Source organism: Notamacropus eugenii, chromosome 2, assembly GCF_028372415.1.
Source record: "Notamacropus eugenii isolate mMacEug1 chromosome 2, mMacEug1.pri_v2, whole genome shotgun sequence".
Classification (NCBI taxonomy): domain Eukaryota; kingdom Metazoa; phylum Chordata; class Mammalia; order Diprotodontia; family Macropodidae; genus Notamacropus; species Notamacropus eugenii.
In genome coordinates this window covers 81455121-81472949 of record NC_092873.1, presented here as the reverse complement: position 1 = coordinate 81472949, position 17829 = coordinate 81455121, and the positions used below count along the sequence as shown (strand labels likewise).

Genomic DNA, 17829 nt, shown 5'->3' with positions numbered 1-17829 from the left:
AAAAGAGTAGCTGTATTTGCACGTACGCTGGTCTCCCCCCTCTTGAGCACCACCGTGGCGTAGCGAGTAGAAAACCGGCCACCCGCTTGGTTTTCAACTCCAGCCACTCACCAACTCAAAAAGAAAAAAAGACAATCCCCACCTCCCTGTTTTTGGCGCACTTAACTCTCCCCTCCCCCACAGGTGGGTGGTGTCCCTCGGTAAGAGGGGAACGCGCGGCGCGCACCCCACGTGACGCCACGTGGACCTGGGAGGAAGGCGGAAAAAAAAAGGGACGGCTTGAGGGGATGGGGAATCCGAGATGGGAGGGCCCCCACAGTAAGAGGTGGCTGTGAGGGAGGGCGTTTTAGTAGGGGGTGTGTGTCTGTCTGTCCAAGTACCTTGTTCTCTCCTTCCTTATCCCCCCGCCCCCCTGAAGCCTCCCCGCCTGTCGTCACACTCCCCAGGCCTTTCCCCGCCCACCAGCCAAAGGGCCCAGAAAAAACAACCAGGCACGTTGTGCACGTTTCGGTCGTGTTCAGCATCCTTCTCTTGAGATCTATGGGGTGGCTCTGAAAAGAGCCTTTGAGTTTTCATGTAAAAGAGGCCGGGTGGGAAGAAATTCCTTCACTTCTTGGGCGCCGCCTTCTTGGCCTTGGCCGCCTTGGGCTTGGCCGCTTTAGGCTTGGCCAGCTTGGCCTTGGCAGGGCTTTTGGCCACTTTCTTGGCCTTGGCCGCCTTGGGCTTCTTGGGGCTCTTGGCCGCCTTCTTGGCCGAAACCGCCGCAGGCTTCTTCACCTTCTTGGGCGTCTTCTTCACGCTCTTCTTGCTGGCCGCCGCCCCCGAGGCCTTCTTGGCCTTCTTGGCTGCAGCGCTCGGCTTCTTGGCCTTGGCGGACGCAGCCTTCTTGCCCTTGCCTTTGCCCTCGGCGGCCGGAGCTTTCTTGTTGAGCTTGAACGAGCCGGAGGCGCCGGTCCCCTTGGTCTGCACCAAGGTGCCCTTGCTCACCAGGCTCTTGAGCCCCAGCTTGATGCGGCTGTTGTTCTTCTCCACATCGTAGCCGGCGGCCGCCAGCGCCTTCTTGAGGGCGGCCAGAGACACGCCGCTGCGCTCTTTGGAGGCCTCTACGGCCTTGGTGATCAGCTCCGAGATGGGCGGCCCCGCAGCCTTGCGCCGCGCTCCGCCGGTGCCGGCTGCCTTCTTCGCAGCCTTCTTCTTCACCGGCGTCTTCTCCGCGGGCGCAGGCGCGGGGGCGGCCGGCGGGGCAGGAGCGGTCTCAGACATCCTTTCCACTCACGGGCCACGACAACCGCAAAGAGGGAGCAAAAGAGAGGCGAAGGGCGAAGTAAACAAAAACACTCCAGCGAACAGTCGCCACAGTTGGGCCGACCTGGCCGGGGGATATATATAGAGAAGGGAGCCGCGCTGTGATTGGTGCGCTCTGCCTGCGCAGCCCGCCTTCTCAGTCACCTACAGCCATTCTGCTCTCCTTGGCGGTTGTGTTTCTTGCCCCTAGAAAAAGGGGGAAAATACCGCAAAACCCCGCACGCAGCCCCCCACTTTCCAGCCAGAACTCAAGGGAGAAGCCTTCGGGTTCACGGCCCGTGCGTTTTCTTCGCGCAACCTCCAATCCTACGCGTCCAGCCTCTCCCAAGCCCCCCAACTACCCGCAAAACTCAGGTCAAACTGAGGCAACTCCCCGTGTTTCCTTTAAATTAGAAAATTACCGCTTCGCTCCCGGGACACTTTTCTCCTGGGGACGCTTCTGCACACCCTTGGCTTCCCGTCCCTGCAAAACCCAAAGAATTTCTCGCCACATTTGCACCGAAATCCCATTTCTCCGTGAGGGAAGTAACACAGGCTCTCTGCTGATCCCTGCATAGGCATCCATGGGAATGGGCCGTGGGAAGGAGGGTGGTTTGTCCGGGACCCCCACGCAACTGGGAAGTCCATCGGGGTTGGGGCCACCATTCTGACCTACTAAAGTCTCATCCTGGGATTCCGAGCAGTCAGACCGCGGAGAAAAAACAGGATTGGAGTTGGGGGCGGGGCTCTACCGTTCATTTCACTTCTTTCCCACTCCAACCTTTCCCCAGCGCTCATCCAGTGCCAGGTACAGTCCAGGGGCACTCCGTGGCGGGGATAGGATGGAGAGATTAACCATGGAGCCTGTGCCTTCGGGGAGTTTACAGTCTAACAGGAAGGAGAGGACAGGGTAGCAGAAGAAAAGTCATCCACGTTGTCACGGGCTTAGCACGCATCGGACTGGATGGAGCTTTGGGGAACAACGCTGGAAAGCGAGTTTGGGGCCAGGTGGTCAAGGACCTTGAGGCAAATGGGAAGCCGTTGAAGGTTCCGTGCATTTGATTCTGTTATAGAAGGAAGGAAGACTCTTCACCACGGCGCTCTCAGTCCAATGCAACCCAATCCAAATCCTACAGATATTTACTGGGGAAATTTCTCAGACATCCCTGTAAACCAAGGCCTGGTTTGGAGAGGGGAACGACCGAAGTCAGGGAGACCTGTTAGCACACTCTTAACAGCAACCCAAGTATCCTGTTGGCAGCCAGTGGAAATGTCGGGGGCAGGCTAGGGATCAAAGACGTGGGTGGAATCTATAGGACTAGGCCCTCTGAGTGGATGTAGGGAGCAAGGGAAGTCAACGGAGACTGAGGTTTGGGGGAACAGCCGTGCCCCTGTAAAATCCAACAATCCTCTCTCGAAGCTACTAGGCCCCAGGACCATTACTAGGAGACTGGGATCTAGAGGCAAAAGCAATAAGGTCCCTACCTCACTAGGGTAGGGAGCCTTAGATTCTTCCAGGGAAACTGCAGACACAACAAATGAATTAGAGACGTGAACCAATCAGAATTCTCTGAAGGATTTCTCTGAAGAAACGGGATCCTCAAAGAAAAGGTGTTTTCTTGTCGTTTGTTGCTTTAAAATGTGGCTTCTCGTGGCATGCGCCTGTTGCTCCATTCTGCCTGCCAGCCTGCCTGCACAACAAATTCACGTCAGTGCTCTGATCCTGCCTTTGTCCTCCCTCCTCTCCACCACCCACTTTCCAGGATGAAGTCATCTAGTGCAGGCAACACCTTCATGTCACAGAGAGGAAAAAATTACTTACCCAGGATCCCTGAGGTTGCTATGAAGTGGCAGAGCCAATATGGCCCCCTTTTGCAGGTCAGGGAACCGAAACAGGCAGTAGTTATTTTCCCAGGGTAAGTGAGGAAGGATGGAAATAAGCACTTCTTAGGTACCTAGGACGTGCCAGGCACTCTCATTTAATCCTCATGACAGCCTGTCACAGTTCAGCTCAACAGACTTTCAAAAGATCACACCTGGTGACTATATGAAGCTGTATTTGGACTCAGATCTTCTTGACTCCCAATCCAGAATGCACCTTCCAGCTGGTGTTGTTGACATTGAATGTGCCAATCCCTACTCTTTCTCCTAGGGATAACTTTTTTTTTTTTTTTAAGTCTCCCTAAGGTTCAGAATTACTTACAAGAGAGCTGGGTGGCAATCGCTTCAGCCCAGCAACTCACACCTCTTCAGTGTAGCGCTCCTCTCAAATCCACCATGTGAGGAGGCACCCTGGTCCAGACATCTCTTTATTTCCCCACCCAACTGAACTCTTCTGTATTTCTCCATCCTGCCTCGAGCGGGGCATCTCCCCACACATGGCTCATCTTCCCGCCTCTCTCTCCCCACCCCAGTATTCTGTTATCTGTGCGAGGGAAAAAAAAAAGTAAGCTCCTCGACGCCAGCGACCATCTTTTGCCCCTCTTTGTATCTCCAGACCTTGGCACTATGCCTAGCACATATTGACCACTTAATAAATGATTATTGACTGACTGTAAAGAATGATGTTTTCCCAATAGACTGAGAGGCTAGGTTGGGCAGTGAATAGGGAGCCAGGCCTGAAGTCAGTAAGACCTTCGTTCAAATACGACCTCGGATGCTTATTTGACTTCACCCTATTTGCCTCATCTGTAAAAAGGAGCTGGAGGAGTAAATGGCAAAAACCACTCCACTATCTCTGCCAAGAAAATCTCAAAACGGTCAGGACTGAACAACAGTCTGGTAGCCTGTTTGTGTGCTTGTTTTTGTTTTTTGTTTTTTACTTAGGCCCCGCCCTCATGTTTGAACGTGGGACAGAGAGCCACACCCTGCCTATAATGCCGGTGTTCTTGAACTTGCCTGTCCCTATCCCCTTGGCTAGTCCTCAAAATAGTTTTCAAGTACATGAAGTATTACAAAGGAAACCTATTGTGTGGAAATGAAGTTGTTAGAGGTCATTAAAAAAAAAAAATCAAACATTCCCTGTTTAAGAATCCCTGCTTTCCAGTGCAAATAGCATGTAAAGACAACCTCATGCCCCCCCACCCCCACCCACCCCTCCCCGAAATCTCCACTCCTTATTGCTACGACTGGAGATGAAAACTCTCTGCACTAAGGTGTGTAACTTGAAAGAGGGGAACGCGAGACTGCCCAAATGATGTACCTATTTGATTTAAATCAACTTGAGCAACACTTCAGTGGAATGGCTTCCAGGAGGACCAGGTCTGAAGTGAAGTGGAGGTAGTAGGGAGAGCAAAAGAAATACATTTGGAGCTTGAGACTCTTGAGGGAAGGTCTCGTGTGGGGACAAAAAGAGAGGGAAGAAAAGACGGTAGGGCAAAACCCCGTCACAGATTTACTGCCACCTTCAATAACGATAACTCAACGCATAGGCAACCAAAAAATCCAAAGGAATAAGTAGCCCTATCTTGCCACCGTAGAGTTCCACGCATCCCTCCGTAACATATTAGAATGCAAAATGAGGAGTTAAGCTTCCTTTGCTGAAAAGAATCATTCATCGTTGTCCCGAATGAAATAAAAGACAATTGAGAAAAAAAGGGGGTATTCCGGATTGTGTGTTCCGGATTGTCTCTCTGCTCTTTGACGTCCTATGAGAAGGGACCTGAGGCCCGGGGAAGGCGGAGCCTCAGCGGCCATTCCCCGCCCCCTTCTGGGCCGCTTGAGGTCTTCAAAGAGGTCCGCCGAAGGCCTATATAAGAGGTCTCGGCATTGGTCGTTTCATTCTTCGTGTTTTTGGTGCTGTTGTTCCTGCGGTAGTCATGTCTGGTCGCGGCAAAGGAGGGAAGGGCCTGGGGAAAGGGGGTGCCAAGCGGCACAGGAAAGTGCTGCGGGATAACATCCAGGGCATCACCAAACCCGCCATCCGTCGTCTGGCTCGGCGTGGGGGCGTGAAGCGCATCTCGGGGCTCATCTACGAGGAGACCCGCGGGGTGCTGAAGGTCTTTTTGGAGAACGTGATCCGTGACGCCGTCACTTATACGGAGCACGCCAAGAGAAAAACCGTCACCGCAATGGATGTGGTCTACGCTCTCAAGCGCCAGGGCCGTACTCTGTACGGCTTCGGCGGCTAAGCGCTTCTGCGGCTCTTGTCCTTTCTTCTTGTTCCCCAAAGGCCCTTTTCAGGGCCGCCCACCCTCTCACTTAAAGGAGCTTGTTCTTCCTTTCCGTGCTTATCTCTGCGGCCAGGCTTGGTTCTGGAGGCGAGGAGCGGTAAGTCCAAGTTGTGCTTTTTGTGCGTTTTTCAGCCTTCGCTTTAGCTTCAGAAGCTTTGGTCAGCAATACTAGCAGGAAAAAGTCTGGGTGCCCAGCCCGGGTTCGGTGCAGAGTTAATAAACACGTTGCCTACTGGGATAAACGTATCTCCCTACATCCGCCTCGGTTTGGAAACTTCTCGAGTCCCCCATGTCTACCCCATTGCGTGGAAACCGGTCCTCTGCTTGAAGGGGATTACTTTCTCGTTACAGCTTACTTTCTCTATACAGAAAAAAAAATCGCCTTCCTTCCAGGGGATACGAAGAGGGGGGAAAACGATTCGGGCTCTAGGACCTTACGTGCTATCGTTGAATGAAAATATTTAGAGCGATGTAGTGCTTTCGTAGCTTACGTAGTTTGGGGCTCACTTCCCCTGCGGGGCAACCCTGGAGGCGGCTTAGGTGCCATTACCCACATTTCACGGATGGGGAAACAGCCCTAAAAAGAAAAAATGACTCGCTCAGAGTCGTCCCGGCTGGGATTCCAAGACAAAGCTACTGCTCTAACCGTTACACCATGCTGCCTCCTCGTGGCTGTGGGTTTGTAAGGCAGGAAACCTCGACCCTCTGGACTGCTCCTGCTGGCAGTCTGACTTTAGGCAACTCCTTTCAGCTACTGGGCTCTCGTTTTCTGCTCTGACCGCTAAATCCTCTGATCACACCTTTCAGTATTGCACAGAATCAGCATTAACTCAGGGCTTGACCCTTTTGTGAAACTCACTCTCCTCGCATTTCAAAGACGCCTCACGCTTTCCTACCTCCTCTACTGCAAGATCAAAGGGTTGGATGATACACCCTCTGAAATCCCTGACTCCTCTACTCCCACCAACCGCTATGATTAGTCTTCCCTCCTGGTGGACAAGAATGGTGGTTCCCTCAGCTTACACATAGGGGGTGTTGTCAGAGGAAGAGCAGGTCTGTGGCAGAGGAGAGAACATCACCCGTAGAAAGCTTCTACTCTAGATGCCTAGGAGAAAGGCACAACCAGGTGGAGGTGTCCAGCAAGTCATGTGGCACTGGGTTTCAGGAGAGAAGCTGAGGCAGGTAACCTCACACCCCTGCAGTAACTCCGCTACCCCACCCTCTTCTGTCTTCTTTCTTCCCACTGACAATAGCACAAACTCTTAGCATCACCTACCCAAGACTATGGTCGTTGCCTCCAAGTAGATCATTCTGCCCCCCAAGATGTGTAATGATGGAGAACTGCTTAGAATTGTCCAAGGCCCCTGGAAAAGGTATACAAATAGTCAGACTTCCCTTGTAAATTGGTATTCTTGGTCTCTGAGGGGGCTCCGCACCAGTCACCAAGCTTCCTAGCAAGTGATTGATAAAGCAATCAGTGCGTGTTTCTAATAGATCTGGTTCCCCAACACAATGAAAAGCGAGTCCTTTTATTGCCTTTAATAAGCTTAAAAGCCTCAGTGATCAGTATAATCAAGTCAGTTGTGTGAATCATCTTCTTCCCTGACGATGCAGAGACAGAGACACAGAGAGAGGGTGTGTGTGTGTGTGTAGAGGTCTTGCCACAGTGGAAATGGAAGGAACCCCCACTCCTCTCCCACAGCCTCATGCAGGGGCCTGTGCAACTGAGCTTCTTGGTTCCATGTGGAAACGAAGTGCCCAATTTTACCTTCTCTAACAGGGAAGTGGGGAAGGGAGAAATTTCAAGTCTGGCAAAACTCACCAAGAATCTGGGTGCCAGGCTATTAGAGGACTCCTCAAGGTAGACTCCTACCTAGAGCGTCCCAGGCCCTACACCCCCTTTCCTTGCCTGCACTCTCTCTCTACTCCTCCCTCCTCCAACCCCTAACTCTTGTCTAGGGCATGACTGGGAGAGGAACTTCTTATTCCTGAGGGTCAGGCAAAGGGAAAAATGTTATTACCCAAAAGAGAGGTGTGGCTTCGAAGAACATCTCTGAGCACAGTTTGTGTAACTGACTGCTGGGTAAAGCTGTCATCTTTCATGTTGTCTACACTCTCTTGATTTCCTCCTAACTCCCTCTGCCTTCAGGCACCTTATAATATTGCTTTCTATGATCCAAACCCTATGCTACTGCCAAGGGACAGCTCTAGTGCTACCTGCTACACAAATCCTTTGGACTATTCCACCCCACACTCTGCTCTTCCCTTCCTTTTCTGAACATTGGTAACTCTTGTGGTCAGTGGTATTCTACTAGGACCCTAATGGTTCTGTTTAATGTGGCTTTCTCTTGTCACCACAATTACCTTTTCCTTTCTGTTGGGTTCTTTTTGTGTTATATTCTACATTCAACACTTAATGCCATTTTGTATCATGCCACAGGTAGGATAATATGACCTCAGTAGGACAGTTAGGATAGTATGACCAGAAAAGGAGGTGGGACCCCCAAGAACTGAAATTGAGAGATAGTACGCCTATGTAGAAAGAACAAGAAAAAAGGCATTCACTGCTCTGGGAAGATCTTGGATGGAGGATTTATAGGAAAATAGTGACAGAAATCACAGGATAAAAAGGAGAGAGAGAGAGAGACAGAAAGAGAAAATGTGTTTCTCAGTGTCTACTGGAGGGAGAGAGAGACTGAGATCTTCTTTTGGTGAATGGATCACTTGAAGTATCAAAGCAAGTCTGAGTTTCCTTATTGGAACAAAATTGAAACAAAAATCTGATTCCAGTGATAGAGATATTAACCAACATCAAACAGTTGAGGTGATTATGGCCCTGTGGTATAGCAACATTTCTAACATCAATCAATGCATTAACTTGTAGTCCCCACCGCAGTTTATTGAATGCTGTTTAAACAACCGAAGAAATCTCTTTCTTCATAAGTGGCTGCTCACATCTCTCTGTGTATCCAAATTGCCAGACTGTTAAGATTATTTGAATACTAACGCTGTGGTCGTAATTTTCAACTGAATCCCAAGCAAATGGTATTGAACTAGGAGGATTATAGCCAATGTTCCTTTGTGAAGGCATATACCTGCCAGGCCTAGAGGCCTGAGGGCTACCCGAGTCTTACCTTACCTATCGCAGGTCTTCGGCTGGCCAAACCGGATAAACGTATGAGAGAAGAGACTTTCCAGAGTCGAACAAGGGTTAGGCTTTATTCAGGGTCTTGGTTACATGTGCAGGGGGAACTCTTCCTTAGGAGAGAGAGAAATCTCCCAAGGAGGCAACGATCTTACAGTAAGAGAATGAAAGCAGAAGTGGAAGTGGGGAGAGAGGGGAGAGGGAAGAAAGAAGAGAGGAGAGAAGGAAGAGGGGCCTTCTGTCCTCTAAGGGCCCCTCAGCACTAAGAGCCTTTCAGGCTTTCCTGACCCTACTTAAGCTCTCCTGCCGCATAGTTTGCACCTGAATACCGTGCCTGTTAGATAACAATAGGTGTGCTCAGACCCAAGCCAATCTCAAGGGTGGGGATGCTCTCTCCCAGCACTTTTCCCACAGGAAGAGGCGGAAATGCACGAGATAGCCCGGGTCTCACACCTCGATTCCCTGCTGTTCCCTGGGGGGCCTCATGAGAACTCTAAGGTTTAGAAGTCCTCACCTTTACCCGCCCGAGACTGTCCACATGGAACTGAGCTTACACCCCCAACATATACCAAGGCACTGAAGATATTGCTTGATTCCAATTGCTTGCACAGGGGTCTTTTTGAAAGCTTTGTTCTTAAAGACTTGCATCAGCAAGGACCCCATCATACACAGGAGGGCCTGCTGTATAAGTTATTAGATCTGCTTTTCTGAAAGGAAAAGCAATTTTTGAGGGGTCAAAAATCACTTTAATCAAGTACATATATTCTTCACTTAGTTCAGGTGAAAAAGTCAGCACCCTGAACGTCAGAGAAAATACAAAGGAATAATAATCAACAGACAGGGCTTCCAACCGTCTGACTAGAAGCAATGGCCAGGGTCTCCCGTTGCATCCTGGGCCATCTCCAGTCATCCAGTATGACTATCTGATCACTGGACCCATATGGCTCTGGAGGAGAAAGTGAGGCTGGTGACCTTGCACAGCCCTCTCTCACTCAGATCAAAGTCAACTGCGAGTCATGTCATCATCTTAATGTCATGGTGTTCTTGGAGAATGAGGGACAAACACACAACTATAAGCAATACATACATCACAGATCGACAGATCCAACTGTCTGACCGTACATACATAGTTATCAGAGAGAGAAGCACCAACATCTGGGTTTTCAAAGCTGGCAGGCTCCTTAGCAGCTGCCCAGAGTATGGTCTGGTCAAACAAACACTTCCAGTGGGTTTGCCCCAAAGTAAAACCTCACCTCAGAGTATCTATACACTTTTCAGAGCTAGTGGACATCACAGCCCTGGAGAACCAGTGCCTCATTAGAAAACTAACAAAAGATACTTGAGGTCTATTAATGGATCAGGAAAATCTAACTAACATTACAAGACTGTGTTTTGACATCTTGGGTTCAAATGCCCCGGTGCTGCCTTGGCTTCAGTGTTAACGGGAGGTCAGTTTCTTGCAGTCCTCTGAAGCTATGCCAAAGATTTACAGGGAGAAAATGTTTCCTTATGAATAGACATTATTTCATGGAAAAACAGAAAACCTACTGTCATTCAGGGCATTCACTGAATTCCTAGATCCTCACTATTATTATCAATGTATCAGGTCTACTGAAGTTTGCCCAACAAAGCATTCTTCTCTTTCAGAAAATGTTCTACCAAAGGAAAATCCTTCCTGCCAAATAAAGGAAAGAGAAAAGTTTTGATTGGGCTCAAAATATTCCCAACTGGAACAGTCTAGGCCTATTGTCATGTATTGAATCCAACAAAAGACAAGAAGTTTTGATGAAGTACAGTCAGCATGGAGATCACAAATAATTATTTTACAGTGTTGTAAGATATAAGAATGATCCACAGCCAGAGTCTCTTCTAAATATTACTTACTTTACAGATGGCCTCTCCTTATTTTTGTAAATATAGTACCATTCTGTTCACTCACAGTAGAATCTTTCTCTCTCTGTCTCTGTCTCTTGTCTCTGTCTCTGTCTCTCTCTCCCACCCTCCCTCCCTCCCTCTCTCTCTCTCTTTCTCTCTCTGAACTCTAGTGGCTCCTTACCATCTCCAAGATCAAGTATAAAATCCTCCATTCAGAATTGAAAGCGCCTCCTAAGCAACATTTCTCCCTTCTTCTCCTCTATACATTCTTATACCTTTGAAAATTATATTTTTACTTAATTTAATATTCCACAATTACACCAAAAAAATTTAACATTCATTTAAAAAAAATTTTTGAGTTCCCAAAATTTTGGGAACGAATGTTGAGAATTGTTTTGGCCTCTAACTGGGAAATAAAATATACAGGTAATGGGGTATAAAAATCTATCTTGCCCTACAGGAAAAGAGAGAAGATGACGATAAGGGAAGGCAGGGTTGTAATAGAAGGGGGGATAGATTGGGGGAAGGGGTAATCAGAATGCATGACCTTTTAGGTTGGGGGGAAGGGAGAGATGGGGAGAAAATTTGGAACCAAAATTTTGTGGAAATGAATTTTGAAAACTAAAAATAAATTTAAAAAAAATTTTTTTTGAGTTCCAAATTCCCTTCCTCCCTGGCACCTTTCTCCCTCCCATTGAGAAGGCAAGCAACATGATTTCATTTGTATTTATTTTTTCTTACATTTTCCTAACCCTCTGTACCCCGAAATCCAGCAACATTGACCTTCATGGTATGTGTTGGTCCTTTGTTGCTGAAAAAGACCATGCCACCAGAGAAATAATAACATGACTTTCACTTGATTTTGTTTTCAGCGAGGGAGGGCTGTGCAGGTCACCAGCCTCACTTCTTCTCCAGAGCTATCTGAGTCCAGTGACCAGATATTCATTAGGATGACTGGAGATGACCCAGGATGAGGCAATTGGGGTTAAGTAGTGACTTGCCCAAGGTCACACAGTTAGTGAGTGTCAAGTGTGTGAGGTGAGATTTGAATTCACTGACTCCTGCACTGGTGCTCTATCCACTGCACCAGCTGGTTGGCCCCCAACCTTCTTGGTATTCCTCATACAAGACACTTATTTTCCAAATTTAGGCATTTTTCACTGGCTGACCTGCATGTTTGGTATTCTCTCCCTTCTCATTTCTGCCTCTAGTCTTCTCTTTCTTCTATGAAATCACAGCAAAAATCTCTGCCTTCTTTCTGCAAGAAGCTTTTCCCAGTACCCCTTAATGCTGTACTTTGCCCCTGTTCAGTTTATGCTGTGTAGAAAACTTATACACAGTTGATTGCATGTTGTTTCCCTCATTAGACGGTGAGCTCCTTAACAGCAGAAACCATCTTTTGCCTTGCTTTTTATGTCCAGGCCTGGCCTGTAGCAGGTAATGAATAAATGTTGCTCAGTGACTAAATGACTCCTAGATTTGAGTGGTTCTACATCAAGTGATTTTAGGTAAAGGTGGTGGGATAATGAGCATGTTGGTTCTCAATGAATCTCTTAGTATGCTTGTTTCTAAGAAACCTGGATGGATATTGAATGCCTGAATGGGTATCTGAAGACATGACAAGGAGAATAAGATGCCAGTAGGAAATATTGGCACTGTTTCCTGCACCCTGTGGTGGACTTTGATTAGCAGTTATCATAGGAGATAGTGTTCCCTGTAAGGTTATGGAGAGCTCTTAGAGAGGGATCAATAGAGGTGTAGGACTTTCCTGTGGGTAGCACCATAGGGATAGTGGGTCCCAGTGTAGGCATGGAGTGTCAAGGCATAGAGGAAATCTTGGGTGGTGCCTAGGGAGTGAGATTCAACATAATCATTAAAAGCAAGCTATGCCAACCTAACTCTAGCCCCTCATTCACTTTCACCTAAATTCCCTAAGCCCTGCCCAGGTCTCTAAGCGCTTGTGACCATCTCAATCTGCAGACATCTCCCTGTCTGGATCTTCTGCCCATGGAATGAAGAATCATTTCATAGATAATTGAGGCTAAAAAAAAAAAAAAAAGATTGTTTCTCATTAAGACTGTGACACATTTTTGTTGTTGTTGTTGTTGTTTGTACATTTGTTTTTCAGAGCCTGGATGTCCCCATTTCACTTGGACTGGAAGAGAAAGGGTTACTCATAGGCTTGGGCCTGGTCTCTTCAGCAGGGTAGTCTTGAGCTGTTCTGTTTCCAACCTGGGAGCCCCTCTGCCCCTGGACAATCATTGCATCAGTGAGGTCTTCAGTGAGAATTCCTGATCAGCCTAACCTACTGCAGCTCAGAACTCCTGAGCTCAACAGATCCACCAACCCCAGTATCCCCTGCAGCAGGGATTACAAGTGTGTTCCACCACACCTGGCAGCTGAAACCCATCATAATGGCTTTTGGTCCTGCCTAATTATCCTCTGGAGCTGGTAGAGACAGGTGAGGAATAGTTGGCCCACATTGATCCTCATTTGGCTCACATGGATGAACTTATGGAAATAGAGGGACAGACTTAGAGCTGATGCCTCTAACTTGGCTAAATATAAAATGAGCCATTTTCCCCTAGAGCAGGCCAGGCAAATCTCCATAACCCAAGACACTAGGTAGGGTTTCTAGAGTATGAGGGCACTCTCCTTCCTTCTCTCCCACATGAAAAAAGGGAAAATTTGCAACAACCCTGGACCTCTGCCCTCACCCCTCCCCAACACACACCTATTACCTACTTATTTTTTATCTTCATTTGTATGAACTGATGCAGAATGAAATCAGCAGAATGAAGAGCACAATTTATAAAAATAACAATTTGTTAAGACAAACAATTTGCAAGAACTCTGATCATTGAATAAAATGACCAGTTATGGTTCCAGAGTCCCCAAGAGGAAGAATGTTATTCACCTTTTGATAGAAAGGTAATAGACTCAAGTTACAGAATGAGGAATGCATTTTTGGACATGGCCAATGTGGGAATTCTTTTTGCTTGACTGTGCTGGCTTTTAAATGGATTTTTTCTTGCTTTTTTTGTTGTGTGGATAGGGAAGACAAAATAAGTGTTTCACAAGTGAAAAAATAAAAGTAAATAAATAGGTATATCACCCCTCCCAAATCGCAGAAGAGAACAGATGACAGGCCAGAAATAATTATGGACAGGCAGGACAGCTTTCAAAGGTTCATGTTGAATGTATTTGAAAGAGAACATAATTAGCTTTCAGGCACTGGGGGTCAGGCTAGGCAGTGTTATATATGGGAACTTGTCTGGGATAAAATTGGGCCCTTTGCATCTCTGGGACCCTTTGGAGAGATTTTCTTCCTGGGACTTTTGATTTTAGATATCCTAGACTTCAAGATCCTTGAGAAAATTAGAAAAAACCCCCAACAATTTGGGTTGTAATTGTATGGTCAATTGTTTCTCCCCCAGTCTGTTCCCTCACAAGTCAGTTCCGGTAGAGTACCTTGGCAAACTTTTGATTTGTTGAATATACAATTGCTTCAATAATGATACTTTTTATGTTACTGGATTCTATTTAAGTACTGATGTGTTCCTGTACTCTGTATTACTGAGTCCTAACTGATATTCATTTTAATATAAGAACTCTGAATCAATCAACAGTTAGCAGAAATATCCCTATTATTATTTTTCCATATAAATAGATCTCGACTGCTTTCCTTTTGTGAAAGCAAAATGCCCTACAACTTCTTAGGGTGGGAATGACCATGCCTCTCTTCCAGGAGTAGGTGGCATTTTTTTACTACTTCTCTAATTGTGAGCCTACTTGTTCTCTTGTCCTTTTAGGTGAGTTTTCATGATTTACCTTTGCAGTGGCAAGGATGTACAGGGGGAATTTCTATAGGGGGAATAAGCCCTTTGGAATAAGGAACCTGAAGAAATTCCCTGGGTGTCTAGGGGGATATCCCCTATGGTTGTGGGAACCCCTAGATCAGAGGTATCAAACTCTGCTGGAGGGGTCACATGCTGGCCACAAGAGTGCAGCCCAAGCAGAATAAAATGTACTTGGAAAGTGTTTTACAAATTCAATAAAAATATAGCACCACATAGACAATGTTAATTTTTGGTTTTCTAAGCCAATATGTGACCAGCATTTCTATTTGAGTTTGACACTAGAGCTCTAGACAAAAGAAGTGTCCCCTGTGTAGAAAGGAACACTTTTTTGTCTAGGCCCTGGTTGTATGGTCTCATGCACTGAGATAGTCATTGGCAATGTTTTCCCTCAAGACAAATTTTTTAATCTGGAGGAAAAGTCAACTTGTCACCCCCACATTCTAAGTCTCTGTGGCAAAAGCTCCATGTAATTTCGAAAGCTCATCATGTACCTGGTTTCCTTTAGAGACAAGAAGTTACATTTCTTTCTCTTTCTTTACTTTTCCATTTTCTTGTGGGTTGAGAAAGTCCCTAAAGGGTAAGGCTAAGGAAGAAGAAATACTTTGAAAACTTTGAAACGTTCCTTTTATTGTTGAATCTGCAAACCTTTGTGTTTGGGGATAATTGTGAGTTCCATCTGTATATGGCCATAAGACATCAGCTGTTTTGAGAGCTGACTGTATGACACTGAGGAAGCAAGAGAAAGGGCTTTGAATTTGGGAGACTACAAGGACTGTGTTCCAAAGTGCTCCTCTGACCTTTTTCCAGGGTTGGCAATTTCAATCAGAGTTAGCATGTGACAGGCCTTGGAGCCTGCCCAAACTGCCTAACACAGCTATCTAGCTTCTCTGCATTGCCCCAACTGCCACATGGGTGGGGAGTGGCCTCCTTCCACTGGCTGTGTAAGCAGAACAGGATGCATCTTTAGAAATTGCCAGCCTGGGACAGTTACCCTGCTCTTTTCTGCTGTATCCTGAGGATGGAGATCACATCCAGTAAAGATGCCCTGAACTGGATTGTGAGGGGTGATAGTAGATACCTTCCCTCTAATCCTCCACTTTTACTCTGGCTCTGAGAAATGGACTTAGAGAATCTTGGTTCTGTTTTCATTTATCCTTCTCTATTTTAGGTGTAGATGGTAATCCCTACTGGACTAAGAAGATCTAGCCAAGGAGAACTTGGAGGCAGGATTCCTGATGAGATGTTGCTGCCATCCAGCCCAACCAGAGAAGCCTGGATGAGTGGGACTCCAGCCTGAGGAGGCCTTTTAGAATTGGAACTTGAGACTGTAGTCTATAGGAACTGAGCTAAGCTATGAACCCAATTCCCTCTCTGTACAGGGGGATTAAGCCCCCGCATGTTGGAAGAATATGTTTGTGTACTTGTTAATATAACTTGAAAGTAAATATTCCTTTGTAAAATTTAAGCATCTGTATGTGGTCAGTAGAATTGGAGTCCAGGGGACCCTATCTCCTTCAATCATGAGAACAACCTACGCTAAGGCTGGAGCCATTGCAAAAGAACCCAGATAGCCCCAAATCTCTTTCAGCTCACCAGAGAATCCTAAGGGGTACAGTGAAATGTAACATACCTGATCTTCAGGCAACGGGGGCCAACGCAGTCAATGTTGAGTATTAACTCAATGGATTGCCCATCTAGGTGCACGAGCAATAAACATTTAGTTTTGTCTATGTAGATTACTGTTCTCTTTTGTGTGATCAACTCTGATTTAGGTGGTATTTTTCTGGGACTTGATGCCACTGAGTCTTATTCAATTCACCAAACATGATTCTATATGCCAAATCCTGTGCCAGTCATAGAGGGAGATGCAAAAAACATAACTCAACCAAAAAGTTCTTCCAGCAAAGTGTACATGAGCAGGGTTAATCAGGGAGACCCGTCACCTGACTGACTGGAGCACTTCTCCTGGAGCTGGGCCTGGGGTCTGGCTCCTTCCTGGGCAACGTGAGCCTGGCCTGGATAACACAAGGAAGTGCTTATTCATCCCCAGTCCAAAGATGAATGGCACTGAGGAGACACTGAGGAGAAGAGACTTTTGCCAGAGGTTGACCCATCTGTTGTTTCATCTGGTTTCTCTAGGATGAATAGGGTTAAGCATTGCATTACTGATGTGCTCAGCTCATCACTCAAAGGCAGTAGGAGTCATAGGGAGGAAATGTCTGAAAGGTGAGTGTTGTCAGAGGATGGGGGTGGGAATTCTTTTAGCTGCTGAGGGCATTCCTTGGCGAGGGAGCTCAGAGGAATTGCTCATTCATGTTTTATAACTTTGCAGAAGAAGGACAAAACATGGATTTGGATCACCCTTAGCCAAATGAGTTTTTGAAAAGGTTGTGAATGGGCTGTGACTGGCATGGGAGGTGGCTGCTTTTGGAAAGCTTTCTCTTCCATTATCTTCTCATGACAGGTTTGAAAAAAAATTCCTCTCTGGGTCTGAGCCAAGGAAGTGACTAGAGAGAAAGTCATGCACAAAGGAGAAGACAGAGGAAGTGGTTAGGAAGTCATTTAAGTGGGAGCCAGGAACTAGCCCCCTCTTCCTCAGCCCAGTCTAGGATCTTTACTATCACTGTAATGGTTGATTGGTTGGTTGGTTGCTGTTCTGAATTTTGGAAAAGAACCAGAATGAATCGCTATGTTACAGTTAAGATACAGTGTGTCCAACTGTGGCTGATCAGACTAATATGAGCTCGAAATGCTTTACCATAGTGTGGGCACAAATAGTCCATGTGAACATTTGGGGTAGATTCTCTAAATCTGTGCATTTCAGAGTTTCTTTTAAGCTACTTCAATTCTGCTTTGCTCATGGAGCACAATACCTTCTTTGATGAGGGCATGCCATGCTGGGCAGTCCTGTGCCAGTGTCTCCCACATCACAATATCAAATCCAAAGGTCTTCAGAGAGACCTTGAGAGCGTCCTTGTATTGCTGCTTCTGAATACCATGTGAGTGATTGCTTTGTGTGAGCTCTATAGGAAAACAGTCATTTTGGCTAATGTAGCTTTGGCATTCAAACAAGATAGCTGGCCCATTGGAGTTGCACTCTCTGCAGTACTTGGAGTGCTTGGCAGTTTAGGTTGAGAAAGGACCTCAGTGTCAAGTACCTTATGGTGTCAGGGGATTTTCAGAATCTTCCTAAGATAATTAAAGTGTAAGTGATTCACTTTCCCGGCATGGTGCTGGTATGTTGTTCAGGTTTCACAGGCATACAACATACCTGCAGTTTGGTAGTCAGTCTAATATCTCTTCTCTCCCACATTTTTCTTCTGAGCTTTCCAAATACTGAGCAAACTCTGGCAATGGGTCCATCAACCTCATTACCAGTATGCATATTCCTGGAAAGTATACTGCCAAGGTAAGTGAATTGATCCACAGTATTCAAAACTTCTCTATTTGCTGATTGTCTTAGGTATGAATGGTGTAATGCTGGCTGGTGGAG

The 17829-nt window shown here is 46.7% G+C and overlaps 2 protein-coding genes across 4 annotated transcripts; one reads left to right on the top strand and one right to left on the bottom strand.

The window, feature by feature from the left end:
* Window positions 1–496: 496 nt before the first annotated feature.
* Window positions 497–1365, bottom strand: LOC140525786 (histone H1.4-like). The gene has a single exon (XM_072641463.1). It carries the CDS (start codon window positions 1261–1263, stop codon window positions 607–609), a length of 657 nt encoding a protein of 218 aa, XP_072497564.1. The 5' UTR covers window positions 1264–1365; the 3' UTR covers window positions 497–606.
* A 3103-nt stretch (window positions 1366–4468) lies between these two features.
* LOC140525796 (histone H4) lies at window positions 4469–16070 on the top strand. Of its 3 annotated transcripts, XM_072641475.1 has the most exons (3): window positions 4469–5553; window positions 12605–12937; window positions 15505–16070. In XM_072641475.1, the coding sequence occupies exon 1, from the start codon at window positions 5103–5105 to the stop codon at window positions 5412–5414; it is 312 nt and encodes a 103-aa protein (XP_072497576.1). In that variant the 5' UTR covers window positions 4469–5102; the 3' UTR covers window positions 5415–5553; window positions 12605–12937; window positions 15505–16070. The 3 variants fall into 3 exon arrangements, with proteins under 3 accessions (XP_072497576.1, XP_072497577.1, XP_072497575.1); XM_072641476.1 differs by lacking the exon at window positions 12605–12937; XM_072641474.1 differs by having other exon boundaries at window positions 4469–12937.
* Window positions 16071–17829: the final 1759 nt, after the last annotated feature.